The following is a 27,987-nucleotide window of genomic DNA, read 5'->3' as shown; positions in this document are numbered from 1 at the left end:
TATATATATATACATATATGTATATATATCTTATATATCATGTATATATGTATATATATATACGTATATATATATATATATATTCAGGATACAAGTCCTGTATCAGATACCTGCTTTGGATATATTTTCTCCCACTCTGCTGCTTGTCTATTCAATTTCTTATCAATATTTTTCAAAGAGCAGAAATTCTTAATTTTGATGCAATCCAATTTATCAGATTTTTCTTTTGTGGATCGTGTCTTTGTTGTCCTAAGAAATCTTTGCCTAACCTAAGGTCACAAAGATTTTCTCACATTTTCTTCTGAAATTTTTATAGTTTTTAGAGTTTACGTGCAGGCCTATGATCCATTTTGAGTTGATTTTTGTATATGGTGCAGGGATGGATCAACGCTCATTTTTTGCATATGGACATCCAGTGTTGTCTGATGTTCAGGTTTTTGTGTATTACTCTTAACTTTTTTGTTAGGTTGTACATTTTGCTGGAACTTTCTAAAGCAGTGTCCTGTGATCGAGCTCCTTCACCCTCAGAGTCCCAATCTCTACTCTTAGACGGTGCAATGGTATTCGTACGCTCTTTGGGAACATGACATGCACTGCAGATCATGAGAGCAAAAGTACGATGAGTCGCAGGAGACACTGCCAAGCCAGGGTTCTGGGGCCCAGATGAAAGAAACGCACGGCACGCGCCCGTGTAGAGCACAGTGCTAGGAACGCACAGCAAAGTAAGTGAAAGGAGGAGTGAGAATAACATTCTTGTAAGAATTTCTGCTATTTTTTTATCCCATCTACTAGTGTTTTTTTCCTCTTTATTTAGTAAAAGAGAATTAGACCCTAGAATTAATCTTTTAAAAATATATGTATTATTACACGTGTATGAACGTGTGTATACACACGTATATACCTACACATATTTTAGGCACTGGGTAGAGAGTAGAAAAATAGCACAGGGTAGAGAGAATTTATCCGGTAGCATTGTGCAGCCTTATTCAGAAATAAAAAGAGTCTTCCGCTCAGCTATGAGTCATTACTTTTTGGTTTTGTGGAGAAAATAACTTTCGGGGGCCGACGCAGCATTTTTTGTCGGCAGCCATGTAGTGTGGGCTGCGGAGTCCGATGAATCTGGATCGCGGCCAGCCTCGCTCTTCTCACAGATGCAAAAGGCTGTCGGGGGAGCTTTCCGGAGCCTCCGCCTCCTCGCTTCTGGTACAGTGGTATCAGTAGTTACGCTTCCTAGGTGAAGAGTTTATATAAAATAATAAATTAAGCACTAGCACAGCATGTAAGACATAGTTGGGTGTTCAGTATCTGTCTGTTTCCCTGTCATCAGAGGTGAGCTCTGAAGCACATGGCTCCAGTTTCAGGAACTCAGGTGGATTGGACAAGGGGAGAGAGCCATTTCTCATCAGACATAGTACGGTCATCCAGGATCCCTCCCCATCCTCAGCTCTCCATAAAGATCCTTCTTAATGCTATTATTTTCTTATCCATCAACAGAAAATTAGCACGTTTGGAAAGAGTGTGAAATCTGCCAGATTTTACAGCATTGGCTTTTACTATCTAACTAGATTTATGAAGGCTTGATCTAGCTCACTTAGGCCTTCTTACCTTTTCTCCCTTTTGGGTAAAGGGCATCAGAAATTTGAAAGGAGGGGCCCTCCACACAGAAAGCCAGCTGGACTCTCCCTCGGTAACCTGTAACCTCTCATCATTGCCTCTAAACAGGCAATTTTAGGGTTCTTTTAAATACTTCCTGTGTTGACTCTAATTCAGTGTTCACTTAACATGATGTCTACAGGAACTAGAGACTTAGATTACACACAGAAAACTAGTTACAGTAGATACCAGGTTTTCTGCTGTTTTTAGGGTTTATTCAATTAGACTTTATAGCACATTCATTTTGATGGATTCACTGACATCGGCTGGGAATCGAAGAGACACTGTATCGTCTCTCATTGAGTCTTTCCACGTCAGTATCACATAGGGACCACATGACTAATGTGCTGTGAGTTCATCCAGGAGACATGATAAACGTTATTTTCATTTGTAGCGTAAAGTCGGTTTTGTTTTCCCAAGAGTATTAATAACTTACACACATAGCCATACACAGATTTTAAAACAATCCTATCGGCACAGTCAGTGATTGTTGATAAATGTTGCTGTGCAAGGTTGTGGTTCTTTGTTTCCCATTTTTAGATGAAGACGTTAGCTGACATTTTTATACAGAACCAAGTCCATAGGTTATTAAGAAGATCAAAAGTTAATGATAAAATAATTTGAATTCAGATTATAAAGTACTGCAGATCTATTCCAGTGAAATAACTTCACTTAAGTTTGAGGCTTTGGGGTCAACTTTTTAGCTATAAAGTTTATCTTGCTTATTTTTTAGTTAAAAATGTAAGTATATATTATACTCTTTCATACAGAAAAGTTATCAACCTAATTTCTGTGCATATATTATTGCTGATTATTTTTGAAAGCTATTATCTTTCTAGGATTATTTTACCAATTTTGTGTTCATCTTAGATTAGGGAAAATACAATGTCTGTTTAAGCAAAATACTTTTTAGAACCAAAGTCCAGGCTCAGTTGTTTTTATTAGTAGTTTTTGGATTTTTACCATAGTTTTATATAGTTAACATGAGTTTAAATATAAATCCAAGAAGACGTCTTTTCCATCTTCCAAAATGTGAATATTAATTTCATTTTGAAACAAACAGTTCTATATTAAGAAGGTAAATGGTAGTAATAAATACCAAAATCCGAAATTTTTTAAACGTGTAGTACTACTTTTGTTGTTCTTTAAAACACAATGTAAATATGAGATATCTTAACAGAATTTAAGATTTCTTTCTTCAGACCTTTTAAGAATTGATTTTATTATCCAGAAACTATATTCATGCTAAGTCGTGACTATTCAAGTAATTGCTTTACTTTTATAATTACAAAGTTCTTCCAAATGCAGCTATCCTCGGGAAGGAGAAGGTGGTGTCACGGAAGGATTTTTCAGATCAGAAAATAGTTCTCAAGTTGATTATTATAGAATTATCAGTGGGGGGGGAAGATGAGGCAAGGCGGCCTTTCACACAGCAGAGGACGTGTGGGGGACCTGTCGTTGGCATGCAGAGCAGGTTCTGGGAAGTAAAAGATGGCAGCGCTCCCAGCAGGAGGGAGCCTGTGGGCCACAGGTGAGGAATTTGGTCCCTCCCTGCAGAAGATAGAAATACAATCACGTGTGCGTTTCAGAAAGATAACTGCAGTTGTTTGAACAGGGCTTCGAAGAGTATTTTTACTTTTAAAGGAAGTAATTTCCTTTAAAGGAAGAAATTCTCCGGCATTGATTTGTTTTTTAAGTACATGTAAGCATAAAACTTGAAACATCATATACTTCTAGTTTTACAACTACAGAACCAAAATAAGTGTATAAATTAAATATAAATAACATCACAAAGATAAAGCATGACTGATGTGACAGGCCGTGTTTTTGTGGAAGTCACTACCGACAAGTGAAAGCGGTGCTGACTCTTCCGGTGTGGGTCCTTTCCGGTCTCAATTACACGTGTCCGTTCTGTTGAGTACTTTGCGATGATTCTCCCTCCGGTCTTCTCTGTTTGAACCATTAAAGAAACCTTTGTTCTAGCTGATGAACAGTTTGGGAGAAGGAAAAGAAAGGATAATTGTACCTAGTAGGCTCCTCTCTCTCATCAAGTAAAGTAGCGGTATGTGGTGGCACCCTACTCATAAAAAGTGTAATTGTGTGGCAGTCACAGTAAGACCCGAAGTATGCTTATTACATCAATTATTTTATCAAAACAAATACACACAAGTAATTATAGGGAACTGAGGGGCTCTAATTTGGAAATTGCAGATCTAGAGGATTCATTGTTCACACAATATGTTCATCTGGGAATTTTGTAAGGAGGAAGCCACCGGTGTCTTGTGTGCGGAATCACTGACCAAAGCATCTTAAAAAGTCAAGAATCTTGGGCCCAGAGATCAGTAGATTTTGTTAAAATCAACGATCTTAAGGACCCTTGAGAGACATCATTGTTTCCAAACTATACCAACTATGTAATTTGTAAGATAAAAGAATGTGAACTTGATGGAGACATGGCTGTTGCCAGAATGGGGTCTGCTCAGAAACGCGCTTTCCCGCCAAAGCCGCGGGTAAACTCTTTCCCTCACCTGGGCCCTCTGCGACACAGCCTCCAAATACTGACGGCCTCAGAATTTCAAGCCAGTTATTTTGCTCATACTTGGCTTGCATTCAGCTCCATAGTACAATTAGTCGTCACGGCTTAAGTAGCAAGATGGTTTGTACAGAATTCCCAGTCGTCCATTTCAGAGGGTGAAGGGAGACTTTGGAGTGTCGGCCAACAGCCGCCAAGCTTTACTGTGCCACCACGTTCGGGGTGGGGCGCTGCACTCTGCCGTATCAGCCACGGTCGTCCTGGGAGACAGCGGCTGTTACAGCGCGCATGTTACAGATGGAGACAGCGAAGCACAAGTGGCTTAGCCGGGGCTACGTGCCTACGAAGTAGCGAAGCCGCGGCTGGAACCTGGAGTCCAGCTTCCTCGCCTGAACCGGCGGCCTCCCTCCATGCCCGCTCTTCGTTTCAAGGCGTGCGTGGGTTAGATGTGGAGGCTGCTCACGGAGGAGACAGCTGGAGGAGGGACGGCCGTGTGTTTCCCGCCCCTGACTTGCGGCCGTGGAGGGAAAGCCGTGTGCTTGCGAAGCCTGCGAGCGGCTCCGGCGGGTTCCCAGGACGCGTGTGGGAAAGGAAGCGCTTCGTGACGGGGGCGGGGTGGCTGCTCCTAGGTCGTGGAGAGAGCCGTTAGGTACAGGCGACTAACCAGCCACTGCCGCCCGGAGAGGGGGGCTTCGTGGCGGCCTCACGGGCGTGTGTACATTTAGAGCGGCCGGCGGCAGCCCCCGGCCCTGGGCGGCAGAGGTCGGCGAGGAGGCGTGCTGCGCTGCGCTGCGCTGCGCTGCGCCGCGAGGGGCGGCGTTCCGGCTGCACACGCGTCCTGGAGCCGGCGCGCGGTTGCCGAGGCCGGTTCTGCGGCGGGCGTGGCCCTGTCGCCGCGCGGGCCGCCGGGACCTGCAGCGTCACTGCCAGCGCAGCGGCGCGCAGTCTGTTGGGAGTTGGCCGACGCGCCCTGGTCGTCCCGGCAGGCATGGCCGCCCCGCTGAAGCTGGAGCAGGACGTGCGGGGGAAAGTGGACTCGTTCCGGGCCCGCATCGCGCAGGAGGCGGAGGACCTGGTGTCCACCTTCTTCCCCCAGAAGCTGTGGGAGCTGGACAGCTGCGTGCAGGAGCTCCGCCTGCAAGACCTGTCGCGGATCCGCTCGGTGCCGGCCATGGAGCCGCTCGCTGTCCCGGCCACCGCGGGCGACGGGCCCAGCCGCGACCCCACGGGCAAAGGGGCCGCGCTGCTGCCCGGCGGCCCGGGCCCGCTGCTGCGCAGCAACCAGCACCTGGTGGAGCTGATCGAGCGCGTGAAGCCCGAGATCGAGCTGCTGCGGGAGAAGTGCAGCACCCTGCGCATGTGGGTGCAGCTGCTCATCCCCAAGGTGGAGGACGGCAACAACTTCGGGGTGTCCATCCAGGAGGACACGGTGGACCGGCTCTGGACCGTGGAGAGCACCGCGGCCTCCTACCTGCGCCGCTTCTCCACCTACTACAACACCCGGGCCAAGCTGGTGTCCAAGATCGTCAAGTACCCGCAGGTGGAGGACTACCGCCGCACGGTGGCCGAGGTGGACGAGAACGAGTACCTGAGCGTGCGCCAGATCCTGCTGCACGTGCGCAACCAGTACGCCACGCTGCACGACGTCATCCTCAAGAACCTCGAGAAGATCAAGACGCCGCGCAGCGCGGGCGCCGACAACCTGTACTGAGGCCGCCCCCCGCTCCGGCCCGCCGCGGCCCGCCGCCGGCCTGCAGCCGGGAGGCGGTGTTAATGACTCAGCAGGTGACACACGGCTGGAAATGTGGGTTGCTGTCTAGTGAGAATTTCCTACCGCTCACCCCCCTCCCAAGTGCTCTTTTGGTGTCATTTTTACTAGATCTTTCTTTCGGGGAGAGAATAGGGACAAACCATCTGGTGGAAGGCGGTCAGGTTGGCCCGGGAGAAAGGACGGCCATTTTAAAAGCAGCTTTATAGAGGAACGTTGGCAAGGGTCCCACCACTCCCGCATTGGTGACATTGTCGGTCAGGGGTTACAAAAAAGAAAACTAAAGTTTCAAAGAAAGTTAAATGAAGCTTTTCTTTAGATTGTGCTGTATGTTATTTTGTCCAAACCTCGTAAACGCTCCTCTTACACCGTCATCTGGTTTTGCAAGGAAAGGAGTTTAAAGAGATGTGTTTAGGTCGTTGTGTGCCTCCAGTGTAGCCGATGGAAATAAAACTTGGTTTTAACATTTCACGGTGGCCTAAGTGTGCTTATCTGAACTCTCACTTTCAGATGGGTAGCGTCCCCCTCCTCACCCTGACCCCACTCTGATGCATAAGAAAACGAGCATCTAAAGAGGAATAGAGCTTAAACGCTGCGAAGAAACGGACCCGCATGGCTCCGTCCGAACAGAGAGGCATCTGTGGAAATGGCTCCCTCGCCCCCGCCCCGCCCCCGCCGCCATGGCGCCGTCTTCCAGCTCCGTTTACGTGCCGTTTGTGCACCCATTTGTCTCCTAAGCCCCCGCGAAACCTTTCACGCTTTATGTAACATTGGCTTTGTTTCTCAATTGATTTTCATTTCCCTTTTTGTCATTTCCAGTTTTGTCTCTTAAGATATTTCTTATAGGCCCTCATTAGAGTTTCCCTCTCTACATGGGGCATCCTTTAAATCTAAAGACTGCAAATTGTGAGTGTGGGATTTTACCTCCTGCCTGGCTTTTGCTGCCTCGTTGATGGGGAAACCCTTGTGTCTTCTCAACGGTGATCTGTGCTGTTGGTACTTTTTAAGTTCAGCATTTCTGGATTTCATTGCACGTAAGGTAGATTATTGCCCCGAGTCACCTTGCTTGCGATGCGGTATGATGGATCCTTTCTCCGTAATGGTTTTGTTCCTAATTGTCTTCTCTGATGGTGACGATGCTTAGCCAGCTGAAGTGTATTTCTTCAGAATCCCCTTTTCTCAATATTAGTATAATCTCAGGATCTTCCATCGCTTGTGGAAGTAATGTAATACGGATTTGGAAAAAGTGTTAGTGGGAGGTACTTTTGATCCCTGTTTATATACAGAAGACTTTCGAACAGTACAGGGTTAGGTGCTCCCACCACTTGCACAGTTGAAAATCCCCATGTAACTTTCGACTCCCCCCAAACCGCATGCTAACAGCCTACTGTTGACCAGAAGCCTTACCAATAACATAAACAGTTGAATAACACATATTTCGTATGCTATGTACTGTATTCTTACAATAGAGTAAGCTAAAGAAGAAAATGTTATCAAGATAGTCACAAGGAAGGAAATTACATTTACGGGACTGTACGTATTAAAAGTGATCCGTGTGCATGGACCCCACTGCCCGAGTCGCCGTTGTTCCAAGCTCAGCTGCAGGGGAGGGAGGCTGCTCTGTGCACAGCTGATGACAGCGTCGTCTTTTCCAGCTCAGCTAGCTGCGCCCTGAATCCTTGGACTGTTTTTGAGACTATGTGCGTATATAAGGTGTGACCTTAATCTTTTAATGTATTTTATAGCAAACTTTCATGTAGTAAGTTATTTTCTAAAATGAGTTTGTGGGAAAATTATGAGAGATTAAATTTCTTGTGAGGAATGAGAATGTATTTCCCATGGAAATGGGAAATACATTCTCATTCCTCACAAGAAATTTAATCTCTCATAATTTAAATACATTCTCATGTGGAAATTTCTTTCCACATGATATGAGACTGAAACAAGGTGCCCACGTACGTGTCAGTATAGTACCTGTTACTCAAACACATTTATAGTTCTGCCTTTGCTCCTTTCTGCCATATCTTGGTGAGGATATATTCTTTGCTATCAGTGAAACTGCCTTCAGCTCTTGCTGTAGATGCGGTCATAACATGATTCTTTTATTCCTCCTTCTAACTGATCCCGATCATCCCTCCCCGACCTCCCCATTTCATGAGCGAAGGCATTTTTGAATGAGACTTTTTCTCTTCATCGGTGTGTTTTGGTTGCTGAGGGTGCAAACAAGTGTGAACCTTTATCGTAACGACTTGACTCTAAAAGTTGCTATAAAAACATTTCCTGCTTAACAGCAAGAATTGTTTAAGATGTAAAGCAGATCTGTTTTCTTTTGCATGTTTTTTAAAAAAGAAATATTTCTGAGTTCGAACTATAGCCTGTCACCACTGGGTGGTTTTTCTGTCTCTGCTGTGGTCGTGCAGCCCTCAGGCTGCTCCGTGGTGCCGTCTGTGTCGCCAGGACGCGCCTGGTGGTCCCTGGCGTCTCTGCTTTTTCATTTTCCTTATCTGTCTCACCTGAAGCATTGAACGGACCATATTTCTCCATGAAGGAGACGAGTTAATTGGAGAAATACAATTCTGTTTGTCACCTTTGTTTTTTGATTTTTATCTGTTATAGCCAGAAAATGTACCTCATAGTGAGGCCTGTCCTTGCTAAAATGGATACGAATATTCGTTTCTTATAACCCATATAGATTAGGGAGATTTGTAAGCTGGTTTAGTGGAAACTTTATTTTCAAAGTGAACTCCGGAAAAATGAGACCAAGGTAAAACAAGTTTATTCTTTTGTTGAACATCTTGAAAAGCCTGGGTCTTTCAAATCTGACCTTAAAAAAACAACAAAAAAAGATATTGCCTAATAGACATCTGTTCGCATTTGACCTTCCCTCTCAAGAGTCCTGTCTCCCTCGTGTTAAATCTCATCCCGAAGAGTTAGAAGAGTGCCAGGAGCTCTGATCAGTCCGTCACGTTTGGCAGCCGTCAGCTGCACGCAGGTGTGTCATGCACGGCGTCAGGGGTCCCCACCGGCTTCGTTTTCAACCACAGTTAATCGCCTAAGGTTTAAGATACTTCTTTCGAACATAAGATGACTGTCATCTTCTGCTCGTTCCCTTCACTCTTAAGCTGTAAAACCCTGTGCCAGATTGAAATCAACCGTCTCTAAGACCCAGGCATGCTTTAGACTAAGAAAGTATGCAAGTCCTTTGGAGTTAAAGATTTGGGGTATTTGCATTTTCTCTCTGTTTTAACAATACATCAAACTAAATTGGAGCTGGAATGCTTTCATGAAGTCTCTACTTCTGCAAAAATTAAGCACTTTGTAATTTTCCTCTTTCTTGCAGATAGTTGCAAAAACTTTTATAGTAACCTATCTTAGGAACTGATGTCAAAACATTGTATCCAGTATAAATCATTTGCCTATTAGTATTTAAATCCCCTTTTTTGTTCCTTTTGAAAAAACAGATGCATTGAGAGTATTTGTTTTGCCGTTTTGTTCTTAAGAATTGGTTTTAAAAACTCATTTTTGAATTGAATTTAGTTTAAATTCTTTTTGTAATTCCTGAAAGCTAACTCAAATTTGGCTGAAGACTCTGAAATTGGTAGATCTGGCTTTTAGAACTGACTGAAATACTTTCTTAAACCATATGAATGATTTTCAGAAGAGGCTTGATTTTTAAAGTTCTTGAGCTGTAGAGCCTTGAGTTTTTTAAAATTACAGTATTTATAAATTCTTTGGTTGCTTAAAGCAACATTTTTAATAGTCTGTTGGGGTTTTCATATTTTTGTAGAATTCCTACCAAGTGGCCTCAACCGTTAATAGGTAACTGTGATAAATTTTAAATGTGTTTTAATTGTTAATGCAGTATCTCGTGCTCAGAAATTTAAAAATTAAATGGAGAAATCACCCATAACCCACTAAAATAAACAATTATTGAAATGTACATGTGGGTTTCATTTATTTCAAAAGATACATACATGTTTTTACATTATTGCAACATAAACATTTATATCTAAGCCCAGTCTTAACCAGTATCACAATTCCGTCTGACTGACATCCGCAGACAGAGGGCAGCAGATGGGCCGCTTCGTCCTGTCTTCTCCGGGTTCTCGGGGCTCTGGTGCCAGCTGGGCACAGTGGGTCTGAGGCAGGGCTGTTGGCTGAAGTGCGGCAAAGAGCATTCGGGAGCCAAGAGGACGCGCCTGGGTGACCGAGGGTGTCTGGATACCGAGATGAGGATTTTACTCTGCTTTTCAGTCGGGGCTCCGTAATGGCCTTGGCACTGAATATTAACTACTTGTTAATTAGTGTTTACCGCGCCCCCCCACCAAGAAAAAAGCATTTTAATCGCTCTTTGTACAAGAAAGCAATGACATTGTCGTGTGCTGACATGATGAGCTGCTCCTGCCTACATGTTTTGGAACGAGTAGGAGGGGAGGGATCCTACTTCCTCTGTCAACATTTAAACATTTCCGAAAGATGTCATCGTGCACTGACATCAAGGCATTCGAAAAACTTACTGACCTTTTTAAGAAACAAAGGACTCAGTCAGTCTCAGGGACAGGTGCGGGACCACCCTGCTCCGCCGGGGCGCCCTGTGCTGCCGGCTCGGAAGTGCGCCCCCGCCGGATTATCCGCGGGGAGCAGAGCGTGCGCGCAGAGTGCCGCGCTTCGTCTTCTCGGCAGCAATAGCAGGTGCCTGGACGTTTGCGTACGTTTTTTCTTTGCTTTCTCTATCGTGATAAGTCTTCAGGTCCCTAAAGGTCGGCCGCAGACCTTGATCGGGAAGCTTCGTGATCCCAGGGGCTCAGGTTTAGCATTTTTAGTGTAATGAATTCTCTCACAAAGAACGTCAGGCGTTATTTTTAGTTATTGGTAAAAAGCTAGCAGGAGCTGATGAACAGGAACTGAACTCACAGTCAGAACTATGTTCCTTTCACAATTTGGCCATTTATTTTGGCATTGTCAGCTACACTCACTTTCAAGAAGTTTTACAACATGACGTTGGAAGTAACATTTGCTTCAGGCGATGCTGCTTTCGAAGCGAAAGGCGGTTTGAAATTCTTGAGGACATACATGGTTTCCAGTTTGGGTTTTCGATGTGGAGAGGCGTAATTTTGCCTCAGTTTTGCAGAGAGGCCTAACGCATCACACGATTCGTGTGTGACAAGCGCGGTCTGAAGGCCTTGGCCTTCCACTTGGGGCGAGCGCCATTTTCCCTGAGCGACACTGCCTCCTGTTACCGTTAACGAGATGATGGTGAAAAGACTTTTTCTAGAAACGTGCAAGGTAGTGGAATTCCGAACACATCTCTGCAAAGTTACTTTATGCTGTGACATTTAAGAGAAGTTGAAATGTTTCTAAACCAGAATGGGCTGTAGTATTTTTAATTAAAGATTATGTAAAGAAATCAGAAATCTCTAAATTCGTGTGCTAACTGCCGTCATTTTGGTCACAGCAGTGGCCCCGCCTGAGCGGTGTGGAGGCCCAGGCCTCCAGGCCCTCCGGGCCCCGCATTCCTGCGGGGGGTGCGCCGAGCGTCTGGAGGTAGGTAGACCAGGAAGACACCGGGAGAGTCTGTCCCTTTCGCTTTTGGCCTTTGAGCACGTGGCTTTAAAATCTGCTGACCACCCGGCCCCATGTTCAGCGCGAGAGCGGCCGAGTGGAGCTGTGGGGCTCCGCCTCAGCCTGCGGAAGGAAGATGGGGCGCCGGGGCGGGAGCTGTGTGCGGGGCAGGAAGCCTGAAGGGCCCTTTCCCGAAGGTGGCCCTCCAGCGCTGCGCTGCGGGACACCTTGGCCGCGAGTCCTGGCTGAGGTGTGCGTGCTGCCGTACGACGCCAGGGGAGTTTGAAGACTCGGTATGAAGGAAAAGGTTGCCCATCTCCATTTTTATGTGGGTCACGTGTCGAGTGATCGCATTTCGGACATACCGGGTTAAGTAACATGCGTTCCTGCAACTCACTTCACCTGTTTATTTCCACCTCTTTCTCGTGCCCTGGAAGCTTACCCGGGCAGGTGCTCGCTGCATCCTCGGGGTGTTCGGCAGCCTCTCCCGGGGCTTGGGGTGAGCCTTGAAGCTGAACCAGACCCTCCTCTGCTGCTGTGTTTTGGGGATGGGGTATTCTGTTAAGAGTAGACTGTAGGGAAGGTTTTCATTGATTTGTCACCTGGTTTGTAGTGTATAATTCAGTACAGGCCATTCAGAGGTGGTACGTCTGACATCTTAAGAAAATTGAGACACGCACCCAGGGATGTTCGTACTTGGACGAGAGGGTGCAGCTCCGGGGCCCGCGGAGAGCCCGCAGCTGTGAGGCTCCTCCGGGAGCAGGCAGCTTCGAAACACCCACTGAGGTCCCGCACGCTCTTCTTTGTGTTGTTGTCATGTACATGTATGTCCTCTCGGTCAGTTTCTTGAGGATAGTGAGGGTTTTTAAATTTACTCTTTGTCTCTGATGGTGTTCTGCATATAGTCAGTTTATGAAGCATTTTGAATTAAATTGAACTAAACCATACTTGGATCAAACTAAACAAAGTTGTTTCTCCTTTTACCTGTAAGACATACAGTGAGGCATTTGCTGTGGCTGAGTGTGAGGGTGGCTGTGAGCCCAGGACTCGTGACAATGGTGAGGGACATCTAGATCTGGTTCAGAGTTAGATGCCAGCTTAGGCTTCTCACTAGACATTTCTTCATATTCATATCCCACTATTGTAACTGTGCCCCCCGCCCCCCCACTTCCACCCACTACCTATGGATGTTGCCATTTCCCCTTAAGGACTGGATCTCTGAAGGCGGGGCGTCTCCTCCCACATGCTCTTGGGGTGCACACGGAGCCTGGGGCCTAGGGCCTGGTGCCCCCTGGCCATAACCCGTGGCTCCACTGGGGCACGAACCCAGGACCTTCTGCGTGTAAAGCAGGCGTGCTGACCGCTACACTGTGGAGCCACCCCGCCGTCGTAACTGCTTTGAAGGGCGTCTGGCAGTTCTCCTTCAGTGTCCCAGTGGTTTCGTGGAGCCTGGCCCCGCTGCGGCAACTGCAGGCTGGCCGCCTGCACCTGGTGCAGAAGCCCTGGTGGAAACACGCTCCGCCCTCACCGCGCTCCGCCCTCACCCCGCACCGCCTCACCCCGCACGGCCTCACCCCACACGGCACCGCGTCCCCTCAGGGCTTCCTGGCCCAGCCTTACGAGAGAGAAGTCTGCAGTACCAGGCAGGCGGGAGTCTGGAACTTGTTTTTCAAAACCGACTCTTTGTGGTCATGAACTTCAGTGCCTCGCCCTCCTGGTTTCTGTATTTAAAAAGTTGAACATGAGTTTCTTAAATACGTGAAAGCTACATAGTTTGTTAAGTACTTAAGAAAGAATTCCTTTCGATTTTACTGTTTTATTTGCCAGTAAATATAGAGACTTAAAACATTCTGGGTAAAAATTATTTCGTAAATCTTACGCAGTTTAAATGGAGTTAAGTGTTGTGAACTCAGCACACCCCCACCTCATTCCGCTGCTTCTCTAATACTGGATGTTTTCCTCGGCTTTTTTCCTGCGTTTTTGCTGTGAGACAAGCACATTATGGAACCCATTACCTGCGTGTTCCACAGCTGACTCCAGATCTTCCTCAGGCTCCCGTCCAGAACTGCAGACATCTGACAGCTGGTGTGGCTGCTCTGCTTACAAGTAATTGACAGACGGAGGGAAAAGCCCTCTTAGCCATTTTTACGAGCCTCCTGAGCTGAGGGCTCATATTTTCAATAAGAAGCCAATAAGTCGAATATATTTCTTGCATTTAAACCCCACATACCATATTGTGTCATCAGAAGTCTGAAGACCAAACAGTATGGTAGGAAGAATAAAACGCCATTTGTAAGTGTAATTTCTGTTCATACTTGAAAAGGAAGATTAAGAGTATTGGCAACAACTGAAGTCAGAATAGCTTGATTAGAGCAAGTAAATAATTGTGGTTTATTAAAAGAACAGCACCTTAATTTTATTGTATGTGCTAATTTTTTGCTTTGCAAGTACACGCAGAGAAACTTATCATTACCTGAGACATGCTCATTCTGTAAGTTTTATGCAAAACTAATTATCTTAGCTCCATAAGAAAATTAAAATTTAAAAAATATTAAAAATGTTTGAAAATTGAAAACAAAACCGAAAAAAGCAGAGGCTATGAGAATTATAGAAAGAAATATTACTCATTCCTTTTAGCTCTTCCATTCCTAACTCAGAAATCATTTGAATTTATTCAAAAAGGTTTAATTTAAAAATTCTCCCTAGAAAATAAATGAGATTTTTAATATTATTTCATAGCAGTGCTGTGTTCGATCCCATAATTTGAACGTTTTATAAACATGTTTATACAAGATGCAGACTGTTCCTTTTAATGAATTAGTGCTGGAATATAATTATTTATTTTATTTAGTCTTTTTGAAACTTCACTGATTTCTAAACTAATTATTCTGAAATTAGTTCTGAAAGTTTTACCTACTGGCTGGTTTATTTTCTTAGATACGGTCTTGATCCTTTCTCAGTAATTTCAAGAAGTAGTATTCATCAAACCATCCAGTTTTACCAGTGTGTTGCTTATTGTATCCTGAGGATTTATCGATCAGTTATTTTGTTGCAGTAGGATTTCCTTTGAATTTTAAAAGTGCTTCTCTGTCTTAAGACCATTGTCAAGGCCCCACACCGGAAAAGACTTTTATTGGCGTGGTTCAGATGAAACTGGACTTTTTTGCTTGCCTTTTTTTAAAGACGGGTTTTGGCATGGTGAGACATCCAAAGGAATACAGATCCCAAACCTCAACAGCTTAATGAGTAGCGTGGGCTTTATGGCGATCTCTTGGAGAGGCTGCAAAGGGAGTATAAACGTCAGGCGGCAAAACACCTCGCCCCGCTCCCGCCCCGCCCACGCACTTAGAGTCACTGGCCATATGCTCTCGAGTCCCCTACTTCAACTCCAGTCCCCGGCCCCCAACTCCAGTCCCCGCCTCCCCCACGCCTAAAGTCCCGCCCCCACCCAGTCCCCCGCCCACGCCAGAGTCCCAGCCTCTCCTGTCACACAAAGGCCACGGCTCAGGGTGTCCTCTTACCCATCTCCTCTCCCCTTCCAGTCCGCAGCCGTTTTCCCTGCTGATCACTCTCACCCGTCTTATTCAGCCCACTTAGCTGCTCCGCTCACCTCTCCCCTGGTCCTCACCCCGCCGCGTACTCCAGCAGCACTCAGAACCCCTTAGGAAGGGCGCGCAGAGAGTGGGCAGAGAGCAGGCACTCTGAGTACTTGTGCTTCGGTTGTTTCCCCGTCATCTTTTAAACGAAAGGAAGGGGATTGTGAGGGTGTCGTCTTGTCTAGGTTCAGTTCATGGAGAACATCTAGTGGTTGGCACCAGTGTTTGTGAACAGGAACGGAGAGAGATCACGATGGAAGAGGCCAGACCAGAAGGGGCCACGTGATGGAACTTCCGTTTCCAGGCTGAGTGGGGCAGTCGTGAGAGCCTGTCACCTGCAGCTGCTTCACTCAGCAGTGGACAGTGGCTCTCAGCTTGGTGTGGAAGGGAGTGAACCCCAATAGGTACCGGCATCCGTGCTCAGGCCACCTGTTGCATTTGCTCAAGGATTTCTATGACTACAAATATTTTGGACTTTTAAAAACATTGAACACATATAATAGTGTTTTCTATGTCCCATTCACTGTTCTAGGTGCTTTGAGGGGTCAACTCGTTTAATCTTTATCAGTGATAAATATTAAACAGTCGGTGTGGTTACTTTCCCAGGTGACCGGCAGGGGGCACAGGGCACAGGGAGAGGAAGGCGCTGGCTCAACCCCACAACTGGAGGGCAGGTGGGCGAGGCAGGGTGCAGACCTGGGGGGCGGGCCCAGGCGGCCTCACTGCAGTCTTTGCCCACCATCTGTCTACACCCCGTCACCAGGGAGAGTGTACAGTGTGGAATTATTTGTGGGGCAGGCCTGGGGACCCCATGTAACAGAGGCCTGCAGGGGATCATTTGATGTGTCCTCGGTTAAGAATTCCTTTTGAAAGAAAAGCGTCAAGATCTTTAGTGAACCCCGACACTGAGACACTGAGAACCCAGACACTGAGAACCGTACGGGGAGGGAGCTTTAGGATACAGACTAGGCAGCTAGCACCCCTCTTCTCTCTGCCTCCAGAGGGTGCAGAGTCCGTGGTACGCAGGAGTCAGTCAGCGCAAGATGCCCCGGTCCCTCCCCAGGCTGCCGCGCCACATGCACACGCACACGCACACACTCGGGCCCACGCATGCACACGCACACACGAGCACGCACGAGCACACACGCATACACAGGTCCCGCGGGAACACGTACACACTCGGGCACCCGCAGCGTGAGGCTGCTCTTGCATGAGTTCACCCCGTTCCTATAGCGTTTGCCGAGAACTTTGAAACATTATTTTCTTGTTTCAAACCAGCATTTTCCCCATTTTTTCCAACAAAAATAATTATCTTAGAAAGCTATATTTAACTTTTTCCTTGAAGTGTTTTCTAACCATCTCTTTCCTCAGGAAACTTGCTGACTCAGTTTGCTGCAGCCTCAGCCCTCCCCGCCCTCCCCGCCCTCCCATGGCTTGTTTGGGGAGCAGATCTGTGGGATGCAGTTTAGTCTTCAGGAAATTCACTTCCTACCAGTAGTCCTGAGTAAAGTGAATTTCTAAAACGAAACATCTTGTAAACGTTATCTCTGACAGACTCCCACATGGTTCAACTCTTTATGCGTTTAGTGTTTGCTCCTTTTCATTAATAAGACTTTTTTTGTGTTGCCATGCTGTTGGTACTCAACAAATGGTGATCGACGACAAGTTTCAGGGGTTCTCACTTCGGTCCCTAAAGCATACCCTGTCCATCCAGCCTTTGAAAAAGCTCAGTATTGCAGCCGAGAATGTTTTGAACTTGGATCCGCTCGGGTTATTGAATGAGGTCATGCAGGGTCAGAGACTTCCTGGCCCTCTGGCTCTCTGGAGCATGCGTGCGTTTTCATTTACTTCATTTAATCATATAAACGTGCGTTCATTTGCCAGCCTTCGGGGTAGGGCCAAGACCTTTTCCTCGAGTCCAGACCCACGAGCATTCCACGTTGACTTTCTTGCATGAACCACACTCGGTGCATGGACTGTAATTTCCAGGATCGGTTATAGTTAAACTAGGAAAAGAGCTTGGAGATGCCCGTTGAGCAGCCTGATGCAGGCGTTGGGGTTCTGTCGCCAGTCTTCTGTGGTCGTCTTGCAATGAGAGAAAAAATAATTTTAGCCCGTTCACGTTTATGAAATCTTGCTGTATCTTCGCACTGTATTTTATCAGTTTGTGTACTATTTCGTTAGTTACACAACTACACTAACAAATACAAATAGCAAAAGTAGTTTTGGGAAAAAACCACAACTCAGTGCTGAAGGTTCGTGGGCTGTGGGTGTTTGTCAGTAGGTTTGAGAGGGCATGCGAACGGTCATTTAATCTAGCAGGTCAGTGTACATTGAGGTTGGTTTCTCTCCGCTCAATGCGTAGAATCCACATCTTAAACACTTGGCAGGACTTTAAGTTTATGATGAATCGCCATCATGGCCTTGGCCTTCGGCGGGCCAGGGCGCGGCTCTGTTCTCTTGGTAAGTGCGTCTCCAGGACGAGGAGAAGCAGACGACCTTGGGCGCTGCTCTGCGCACTGACGCTTCGGCTTTTTTACAGAGTGCTTGGGAGAGGGGATTGGGAGAATCGTACAAAAACAGCATATTTTCTCACGCACGATGTTGCGTAACATAGGAAAACCGATGCTTCTGTTCCCACGGTGAAATGTTTGGTGTTTCCCAGCAGTGTCTGTCCTCTGACCTCTGGGGACGAGAGTGACAAAGCGCTGCCTGTAATGCTTGCCCACGTAGTTTGCTCCGTGAAGCTGCCCGCGGTTCCTCGGCCCTACAGAGTCGAGGCGGTGCCACGGGGCAGCACGTTTATCCCCGCGGTTCGTGCGTGTGAGTCGCTGGTAACTTCAGGTACACACTGGAGTTTGCAGCGTGCCGGCTCTGCCTCCGTGGTGCCGTCTTTGGGCCCCTTGGAAACAAGCACTTTAAGTGGTCGCAACCCAGGGCCCCCGCTTGCAGACCCATAGTGATTAGGGGTAAGGCAGGGTGACTAATAATTCTTACACATTCAAGGCGCGGTTCTTCTTTTTCGTAAATAACTGACCTGGCTTTCTGCCACAGAAGTTAACTGCTTCGTTTGACATTTAATGAAGAGAGTAGAGAGGAGATGGTATGTTCAGAAAATCATGTGCCCAGCAGCATGTGGGGTGGCACCCCGGCCGAAGCAGGAATTCAGATGTGAGCCCGGCCATCATTCATGACCAGTGTACTCTAGCTGTGTTTATTTTCACAGTGGCCCTAATTTGGGGCTTGCAAGTTTGTTGGTTTGTTTTCTCATTCAATTTTGGGGACCCTGAAGCAGTATTTTAATGATAGGAATTAAGCTATTTATAAGTTTGTGTCATGAAGGTCAGCAGATTTTGCTTTTTCTTGGCTAACGCGTTATCGTACTCTCAGAAATATGTGATCTTTGTGTGTGACGATGCGTTTAAACAACTCCCGTGTCGCGATGCCAGAGTTTGCACAGACCAGCTTCACTTATCTTTTTCTTTTTAAAAAACATATTCTCATGGAAATGTTGCCTTGAATTAGACCAAACACAAGCAGTTACTAGAAATTTTTCTATCCAGTTCTGTTCATGTTCATTACTTTCAGTTTGTTTCCCTTCTAGATTCTTTTCTGAGCTTTGCTGATAGTTACGTCCCATCATCATAGCGACTTTAAGCTGCATTGAATTTTTATCACTCTCATGTCGAGTCCTACTTTTTGATGAGTCCTCTGTACAGTGAGTCTGTCAAATGAATGGCGACGCAGACGAACAAAGGAACAAGAGAAAGCAAGTGGGGTTCAGCGCGGGCCCCACGTTCTCGCGGTTTAACTTTGCTCCCTTAAATGGAAACACTTGTGTACAGGCTTTTCTTTTTTTATTCTTTTTGCTGTGACAATTCCTGTTTTTACTAGGAAAAGGAGTTACTGAAAACGGCAGTCAACGTCAAAGCCGTAAGCTGTTTATAACCAGCTCTGGAATACCCGCAGACGCACACGCCTTTTCCAGAACGCTTGCGCTCCCCTTTTTTGAAGCCAGATTCCTCTCGGCTTGTTCTGGCGTATGTGAGGTTGGGGACCGGAAACCGCAGACGCCCTGGTTACTTGCAGGTCGCTGCGTTGGCAGCGTTAGAACCGGGCAGCTGTGTGGACACGTGTTTACGGCCTTTCTAACTCTCCCACTGAGCTGCCTGCTTTTTAAGAGCGAGAACTACATGTCCCTGTGTGCCTGCCGCTTACAAAGCAGTCTGATTTCCGAGGGGCAGGAGGCCTCGTGGGTGGGGCTCCCATCAAGCACTGATTTGGGGGTCAGCTTTTTTGCGGGGGAAATGTTCCTCTTAAAAATAAGATTGAAAATTACTCACATGGATAACTTCGTGGCTTGTGTCATTATCTGGTCTAGCCCCTCATTTTTCAGGCCTGGAAACAGGTGCAGCTCATAGAGCTGTTCTGTGGCAGAAGCGGGTCAGAATCTCAGTTCTGAGCACCTGCCTCATGCTCTATGCAGTGAGCCGCAGCGTGTGTCACCAGAACCGGGGCCACAAAGGCTGCGCCGTGCCTGCCAGTGGAGACGCAGGTGCAGGCTCACTGTGTCGCGATGCAGGGGTCACGGCGTGGCTTGCGGTTTGTTACCCCAGGCCGAGTTCAGATCAGAACTGCCGCTTTTTACAATCCCAGTGAGATGTCGGCATCTTAGAAAGCCCGAACTCGGCCTGTTACAGGACGGAGCCAGTTGTCATACGTAACGGGTTGTTCCTTGTTAATCCTAGGATCACCTACTGCTGCCGGCAACCACGCACAACAAGACCACCAGGCCAAAGATGTCCATTGTGTTACCCGCAGTGAACATCAACGGTGAGTTGAAAGTGTGGTTTATGCGCAACGTGAGACCGCTCTGTGTAGCCAGGAGTCCCTGGGTTAACTGGCAGACATTTAAAATGTTCGGTAGGTCAGGTAAATATCCATACGTTAATTTTGAAACATTTTCCACTGTTTTCATACAATACATTTTTTACATTTTATACTGCTTTTAAAATTACTCTTTTAAAAATGAAAAGATCTCAAGTTTTTAAATTACCGTATTTTTAAAGAAAATTCATTCTCTTTTATTTACAAAAATGGAAAGCTGGCACAGGACATCCGGACTGCTCTGCAGGCTCGCGGCCTGGGGGCTTCTGGGTGTTGAGAACGCCGCACTGTGCTCCCAGAGCGAGTCTGTAAGTTAGGGTTTTGGAACTCAGGCAGTTTCCTGCATTATGTAAATGGTGATACTGTTCCTAGGCCAAACCTCAGAAGCCTGTTTATTTAATCCATAGTACTGATGAACTTGACATCGATAGTATTACGCTTACATTTCGTTTTCCTGTTAGTGCCGGCTGTTAAGTAAAATGCAGATGAGACGGTGATTCTCTGAGATGGTGCAAAGATGTTGGCGCGTGGGGCGCTTGCTTCTAATGGAGAAGGCAGAATTTGACAAGCACAGAAAGCACTGTGCTCCAAGAGGGAGTCCCAGAGGGGAGTACACAGCACTCAGGAAATCTGGGTTCTTCGTGGGAAAGGGGGTCTGTCACTCACAGTGACACGGTGTGCGATTGACTGACCACCTTCCCTGACGTACCATACTAGGCTGGGACGAAGCTGGGTGGCCTTCCTCCTCTGGCCCACTTACCTGCTGTAATAGGGCCACCAGCAACTTCTCTGACCTGTCGTGAGAAACGCACCTTGTACAAGGAAGTTGGAAATGAGAAGCTCTTTGAAGTTACCCGCAGTGGGCCAGTACACATTCTTGACGATGACCATCATTAAACCACCAGATACAATTATAAAGCACAACACTGGGATTCTAGATGAATTCCAAGAGAGTTTAGTCTTAGAGAAAACATATTAGAGGTTCATTGTACATTTTAGGATTGTAGAGGATTAAGTTTGCAGTGAGCTGTGCACAGACAGCGTGTTAGAAATGCTTAGGAGGCAACTTTATGGAAATAAGATAACTTTTTTTGGTAGGCGTAAAAGAATGATGACATTTTCTTAGTCTTGCAAAGACATTTGGAACTTTTATTTTTTTAAACAAATCAGACCACAGCACTGGGGAGAACTTGTGTGCCTCCGGCAGAAGCGTAACCGAAGCTTCCGTGGAGCAGACGCTGCTGGTTCGAGGGCAGTGTGTTCCCACCGCACTGTCTCACACTCCGCAGGGCGTGTTTAGGGAACACCCTGTCCCCCACCCTAGGGCCGCCTGGGCGTCTCTGCCAGAACCATGGGTTTGGCTCCGGGTCAGCTCGTGCTCAGGAAGGCTGTCTTCCGCTTCAGCAGGGCAGAACTCACTTAATTTTGTCATTCTGATGCCAGCACTTACGCGGGAGAAGGCCCGGTCGTAACGGTGAGCTGTCCATGTCTCTTAGGCCAGAAACAACAAGGTGCTGTTTGGCTCTGTCTTGGCCAGGGGACTGATTTCTTAAAGTGAGCTTTTCAGGGATTTGAAAAATAGAATCATTACAGGATCATTTCCTTTTTGTTCTGGTTTGGATTTCTTTGTAAATAGTTTTGTTTTTATTTTTTTAGGCTACAGTAAAGTGCTAGAAATTTTGAGATTCACGTTCAAGGGCCGTTGACTGGGTGTGTACCGGGCACGGAGCACGCGTCCCGTCGTCAGGCTCCTCCTGCTCTGACGAGGGCACTTCTCAAGAGCCTGTTTCTCTGCCCAAACCGTCAGGTAGCCCCGCTCGGCGTAGCCTCTTCCGAGCCCTCTGCGACAGAGTAAACGTGAGGACGGATTTGTGAAGTGGAAGGAACGGGGGCAGTGGTAGGGAGGTCTGCCCTGACGGAGACCCACACGCGGCCTCACTTCGTCCAGACTGATTATTGCTTCGGTCGTTTACTGGCAGTTGCACAAGTCATCTTTCCATTTCTGTATTTGTTACTAACAAGCCATTTAACCGGCTTGAGAGCTCTGGGTCAGCTGCCACCGCGTCTCCTCGGGCGTGAGACTTCCTGATGCACAGGAGCCGATGTTGGGCCCACTGTGCCCAGTCGGCCGCGGGCCCCGTCAGCTTCTGTGAGGTCACTTTCGCTTTCTTTCCTGTGACAAAGATTCGTTCCTACTCGAGCAGATGCTTTAGCTTTCAACAGTCAGTCCTACAGATCAGCACCTGTGTAAGCCGGCAAGGGCGGGTCGAGGCTCCGGGCCGGTCGGCGCTGGGGTTTCTCTTTCACGCACCAAGCCCCTCCGAAGGGGTTTCCCACGCACTGCAAAGTCGGGAACCGGGGGGTGAGCACGCGGGCGGGAGGGCGCCCAGGGCGGAGCCAGTCTGCCGAAGCCGGTCACCGGGGCACATGCTGTCCCTTCTGTCCCACACTGTCGGCCACACGACCAGCCCTGGTCCATGGGAGGGGGGACTGCAGAGGGTGCGAGCACCTGGGGGCTCACTGGGGACACCTCAGGCTGCTGGCCGTGCCGGCCTGTCACTGCGCGGAGTGAGTCTGGAAGTCGGGACGGTGTCCATGGCTCATGGGGAGGAGAGGACCGAGGACCTCACGGGGAAACCGCGCCGGCAGCGTTCGTCCCCGTGTCCCAGCCCGCAGAGCCCGGGGAGGGAGCAGCGGCTCGGCTGACTGACGGGACAGCCAAGACGCCACTGCGCGTGTGAGCGGCAGTCGCCTGCGGCCGGTTCCACGTTATGTTCGCAGGGGACGCAGCCGCGGTCCGGGCTCACTGCTGCTCAGTGCCGGCATGGTGCCGGGCGACGTGCAGACTTCAGGGCGACTCTGAGACCTGGCTCATGACCTCAGCAAGCGCGCGGTCTCTCTGTAGGTCTCAGAGGGTCTCCAAGCTGGAAGGAGACTTGGGGACAGCCTGGCAGGGCAGCCTGCTGACCCCGTGCGGGAGCAGGTCGGGGCCACCGGGCGGCGGCCAGGGCCCCAGGCTCAGCTCTTCGGCGAGCTGTGAGACAGTCGTTCACCCGCGGAGGACTTGCTCGGAGGACAGAAACCACGTTTGTTGGAAGCAGAATGACCTCGTGTTCGATGTGGGGAAAGGTGTGCCCTAAAGGTCTTGGTGCCACGCGCCTTGCGGCTTCTGAGGTGGGGACGGCGCCAGCTGCAGCCAGGCGTTGACGTGGTGCAGTGACAGCATCCGGGGCTAAGGAGGGCAGCTCCGGAATGAGCTGTGAGTCCAGCCGGTACGTGGTGCGAGCTACACTGTGGACGTGCAGGCGGGGAGAGACCGAGGCATTCGCGAGATTTAGTCAGCATGTCTCACAGTTTAAAACGGTTTCGGGGTACGTATTTCCGAACAGAACGCTTTCTGACCATCCGTTGCCTATGTCACTAGTAGTTTAGGTTGCAAACTCAGCTTTCGTTCCCTCCTGAGCACCTACCACGTGTATCAGGCGCGCTTCTGGGTGCTCGGACGTGGAAATTGCTTCTGACCCTGACCAGGTACCTGGTGAAATTGCAGCCTTAGCGGCGACGTGGCTGAGCATCCGCCTTCGCGCGGACCTCATGGTCAGTGTTCTGCAGCCTGGGCTCCTGACAGTGGCGTCACCTGTCCCTTAAGTGCAGGCGTGGCTACGTGAAGATAGCACAACTAGGTTCCGGTGCATGTTACCTAAGTTTAGAGCGGCGGCTCCTGTGCCACGTTTTGGTCACCTGTGAATGTTTAATATTAGGCACATAATTTGGCACAATGGCCTGCAAAAGGTGGGAGTTTACATTCGCTCACACGCTGGCCTGGGTTTTCCATGCTAAGCCGGGGAGACTGCACACCCCGTCAAAACACGGGAAACACACCGGGGGCCTGTAAGCTCCAGGCTTCGTGGCGTCGTACGTTTACCTAATTAAAGCACTTTTAGATAAAACGATCTATTCAAATTTAGTAGACATCGATTTCAGCATTGTTTGCTTTTTCCGTGGCGTTTAAACATACAAGTTTTTTTTTCACATTTTCTAGTGAGTAAACGTTAGTCATTTCCCTAAACTAGCCTGCCTCAGACCACAGGTCAGTTCTACATTCAAAGTAAAACATATCATTTAATAGTAACGACAAACCGTCTGTGTGGTCGCTGAGGAATGTGACGTCTGCGTTTCTTTAAACGTGACCACGGGAAACGTGACCGCAGGCTGGGTGCTGGCACCGCGTCGGGGCGCAGGCGCGCACCTGGGGAGCCTGCCCTGCTCCCAGCAGGTCGACTGCACGGCCGTCACTCGTCCTTGCTGCTGTGCGCTGCCTTCCGTCCAGCGCACAGCTGATCAGCGAGCACTGCCCTTGTGAGCAGCTGGCTGAGGCCCACGGTGTGGGGGACCCGCTGAGGGCCAGGGGTTGTCTGACGAGCTAAGGGACGCCGTTTAACGTGAAAACTGCATGCAGCCCCTTCCCAGATAGACTCAACTCAGCTCGTGACAGAGCCTTTTTTTTTTTCATTTTTTAACTTCAAGCTGCTTGTATCAATCAGTTTTCTTAGTTTCAAGTACCAGAAATGAACTCTGTGTAACGTCAGTGGAATTTCTAGGTGAGCCACAGAATCAGACGTGAAGACCCTTAAACAAAAACAGAGCGCCAGCTCCCCCGCAGCTGCTCGCAGACCTAGGCGGCACCATCACTGTCACTAATCCCAGGCTCTGCTTCCAGAGCCCCTCAGGAGGACAAGGGGCCAGCGCCCCGCGGCTCAGGCAGTTACAGGGTCGCGGGAGCCGCGCACAGACGGTGCGTTCCGTCATCGCACAGGCCCTCACGCCGGCGCCGTGGGCGGGGGCCGTGCCCTCCGGACGGGGGACTCCAGGCCCAGGGAGACAGGTACATGCCAGGTGGCTGCCTTCTGTCTGCAGCACGTTGAATCATCAGAGGGGGCTAAACACGGGAGCTGAGGGAACGACTGCCCGAGGACATGAGGGGCGTGGCCCGTGTCGCCTCCAGCAGAAGAGCCGGCTGCTTCCTGAAGCGCCTGATAAGCTCAGTGGAGGACGGCTAGGCGGCGGCGGGTACCGCAGTGACGAGGCCCTAAGGCACGTCATCTCCGGGCGCCCTGCCCACTCATGAGGGTCAGCCGCAGCATAAGGTCCGGGAAAACAGCCCGCACTCAGAACCACTTGGCCCTCACCTCCTCGGCCCTCACTAGCCCGGACGTGTGACTGTCCTCGTGTGAAATGTGACGGTCGAGGTGGCAGCAACCTGTACACTCTCCTGTCGGCTCGGACTGTAAGCTCGTGCGTGGCAGGCCAATAGCAACTAATGTCTTTACTCAGATAATGTGTCTCAGAAAGCAGATAAATCACGAACTTACTTTTTGATGACAGTAAACTTCCATGAACTCAAAGAATTAAATCTCCACCTCCCACTTAGTTGTGTGTTTTTCAGAAACAATGGTATTTTCCCACGCAGCACGGCTGAGGCATTCGAGTTGCAGCAGGGGAAATACTCATTGAATTTGTCATCGTTATTCTTGGCTTCTACTTTTGTGAGAGCCTTTTCAAAGTTTCTTTGTTTCAATATCTATTTCTCAAGTAGATTTTAAACTGTAACATGCCATGTTTAACACTTGCAGATTAAATCGCATTTGCGATAATGAATCCATATGTTATGTTTCTTTCAAAAAATAGTTTTATCTCAGTATGAAATACAAGATTCTTCACATATTATAAAGTAGAGAGTTTTGGAGATATCCCGTATCCACCGGTCAGCTACTTTCCTGTTTGGGTTCAGTTGAGTCAGTGATGGAAACGGTAGCAAATTGTGGATCTAGAATAAATAAAGCGTATCAGCTGCATAGATGCAAACCATCTGCCACGGCCGCTGCATCTCCTGCCTCTCCAGCCGTGTGTTGAGGGTCCCATTTCCCTCACACTCTCATCAACACCATTTCCTGTCTTGACTGTAGCCATCCTAGTGGGTGTGTCACTTGCGGTTTGATTGGCATTTTGCCAGTGTCGAATGTTGTTGAGCAAGATGATCTTTTCACGTGTTTATTGGCCATTTGCACGTCTTCTTTGGAGAACTGTCTCATCAGACTATTTGCCGACTTAAAAGTTTGGTTGTCTTTTTATTATTGGGTTGTAAGAGTTCTTTATTCTAGGTACAAGTTTCTTATCAGATATATGTATGATTTGCGTATACGTTCACTATTCTGTAAGTTTGTCTTTTCACTTTCTTGAGCGAGCCTTGTTCATAAGGTAGAATTTTGGTTTCCTGAATTTTCTACTAAATTTTCTAAATGTCTCAAGTTGTGAAGTAGCCTGAAATTCTTTGAAAGTAGAACTAGACTCTGAGATGTAACAGAAAATGGTAATCGTTAGCGGGGCCAGCGTTTCGGTTGTTTACGGCGTGCCAGGTGTTGTCTGAGGCCTTGCAGCCTTGGTGGCGTTCCTGCTGTTCCCCTCGGGGGGACGGACGCACGGATGCACGGACAGAGGCCTGAGGAGGCTGAGTGAGCTGCACAGAATCCAAAGGCACTGGCAGATTGGAAGGCCCGTGCGGGTTATTTTCTTGACCAGTGTTCATATTTCGTTTGGTCTTCGTATCCCACTGTCATGCTTTTGAAAAGGATACTGTTTTACAGCTTCATTTTTCATCCACTAAAAAATCCCTAGATTTTCCCCAGATATGTTGGAACCCAGCCATTCACTTCTGCTCTCAGATTTTTGTTTCTCTGAAACTGGAATTTCTTAGTTTCTGACCAAATCTTTTCGTTGATATAACCTTTTGACTTTTTGACTGTCCTTTCCAAATGGGCCCTTTCAAACTAATTTCAATATTAGTCGATTTTAAATGCATTATAAAGGTAAACTTGCTCATTAAAAAATGATTCAACATGTATTTCAGACATTTTGAATGTCTTTCGGATAAGCTACTGTGAAGAACTGAACTCATCTACTCCTCCTTTAAAACGCATCGGCAGCTCGGTGTATTACTTACATGTTGCTGTGTAACAACATACTTCAGACTCAGCGGCTTCAAACCACATGTATTGTCTCGCAGTTTTGGCGGGTCAGGAGCCAGGCATAGCTTCTCTGGGCCTCTAGCCTCAGGGCCCCGCGTGGGGCTGGGGTCGAGCTGTCAGCTGTGCAGCTGTCCATCCCAAGGCCCAGCTTGGGTAGGGCCACATCCAGGCTCGCTCGGTGACTGTCGGGAGGGTCCCGTGTCTTGTGAGCTGCTTGGACCACGCCTGCAAGTTTGTCACTGGCCGTGGCCGGAGGCCTCCCTCAGTTCCTGACCGTGAACCTCTCGGTCAAGCAGCTCAGAACACGACACCTGGCTCCTCAGTGAGCAAGCGAGAGTGCCCAGGAGGGAAGCCATGGCCTCGTGACCTAACCTCAAAGTCGCTGTCCCATCACCTTTACTAGGTGCCGCTCATTAGGAGGACAGCATGTGGTCCAGTCCACACTCAGCAGGAGGGGACAGTGAGGTGTGAACCTCAGGATGGGCTCATGGGGCAATCTTAGCGCTGCATGTCATCCTCAGTGACTGTCACTCGGCTACGGGACAGAAGCCATGGTGTTTCTGGACAGAATCCTGATGTGATTCTGTCGTGCAGGCAAGTGATGCTTTTATCTTCAGGAAACAAAAGCAGGTCACCCATCCTAAAGTGTGTGTTTACGTGTGTGTATATACACACACACACACACACACACACATATGTATAGTATTTAAAAACAGTTGTGCAGATTTGCTAACGATTTATTAATCCAACTTTATTAGGAGATGGCATTTAAGTTCTGAGACACAGTAGAAAAGACATTTTTACGTGTCACTTCGTTTCTTTCTTTTCTGTTATTCAATTTTAGTCATGGGAAATTTTGGCCAGAGCACAGATGATTTTGATTTCAACATGTTCAACACACAAAGAGCATTTTCTCCCTCTTAAATCCTACCCTCCGCTTCAGTCCTAATTCAACAAAGTGAG

The 27,987-nt window shown here is 48.0% G+C and overlaps 2 protein-coding genes across 3 annotated transcripts in view; both read left to right on the top strand.

Moving 5' to 3' along the window:
• Window positions 1-27,987, top strand: part of ATF6 (activating transcription factor 6) — an 80,955-nt gene that overhangs the window by 41,696 nt on the left and 11,272 nt on the right. For both annotated transcript variants that reach the window (XM_039839845.1, XM_039839846.1), the window contains exon 15: window positions 19,861-19,945. In XM_039839845.1, coding sequence (XP_039695779.1) covers window positions 19,861-19,945 — 85 coding nt within the window. The remainder of the gene's footprint in view (window positions 1-19,860; window positions 19,946-27,987) is intronic.
• LOC120584190 (proteasome activator complex subunit 3-like) lies at window positions 5,094-6,423 on the top strand. Its single transcript, XM_039839854.1, has one exon. It carries the CDS (start codon window positions 5,175-5,177, stop codon window positions 5,895-5,897), a length of 723 nt encoding a protein of 240 aa, XP_039695788.1. The 5' UTR covers window positions 5,094-5,174; the 3' UTR covers window positions 5,898-6,423.

The sequence above is a fragment of the Pteropus medius genome, unplaced genomic scaffold, assembly GCF_902729225.1.
Source record: "Pteropus medius unplaced genomic scaffold, Ma_sr-lr_union100, whole genome shotgun sequence".
In the NCBI taxonomy this organism is placed as follows: Eukaryota; Metazoa; Chordata; class Mammalia; order Chiroptera; family Pteropodidae; genus Pteropus; species Pteropus medius.
This window is presented reverse-complemented; position numbering and strand designations above follow the sequence as displayed.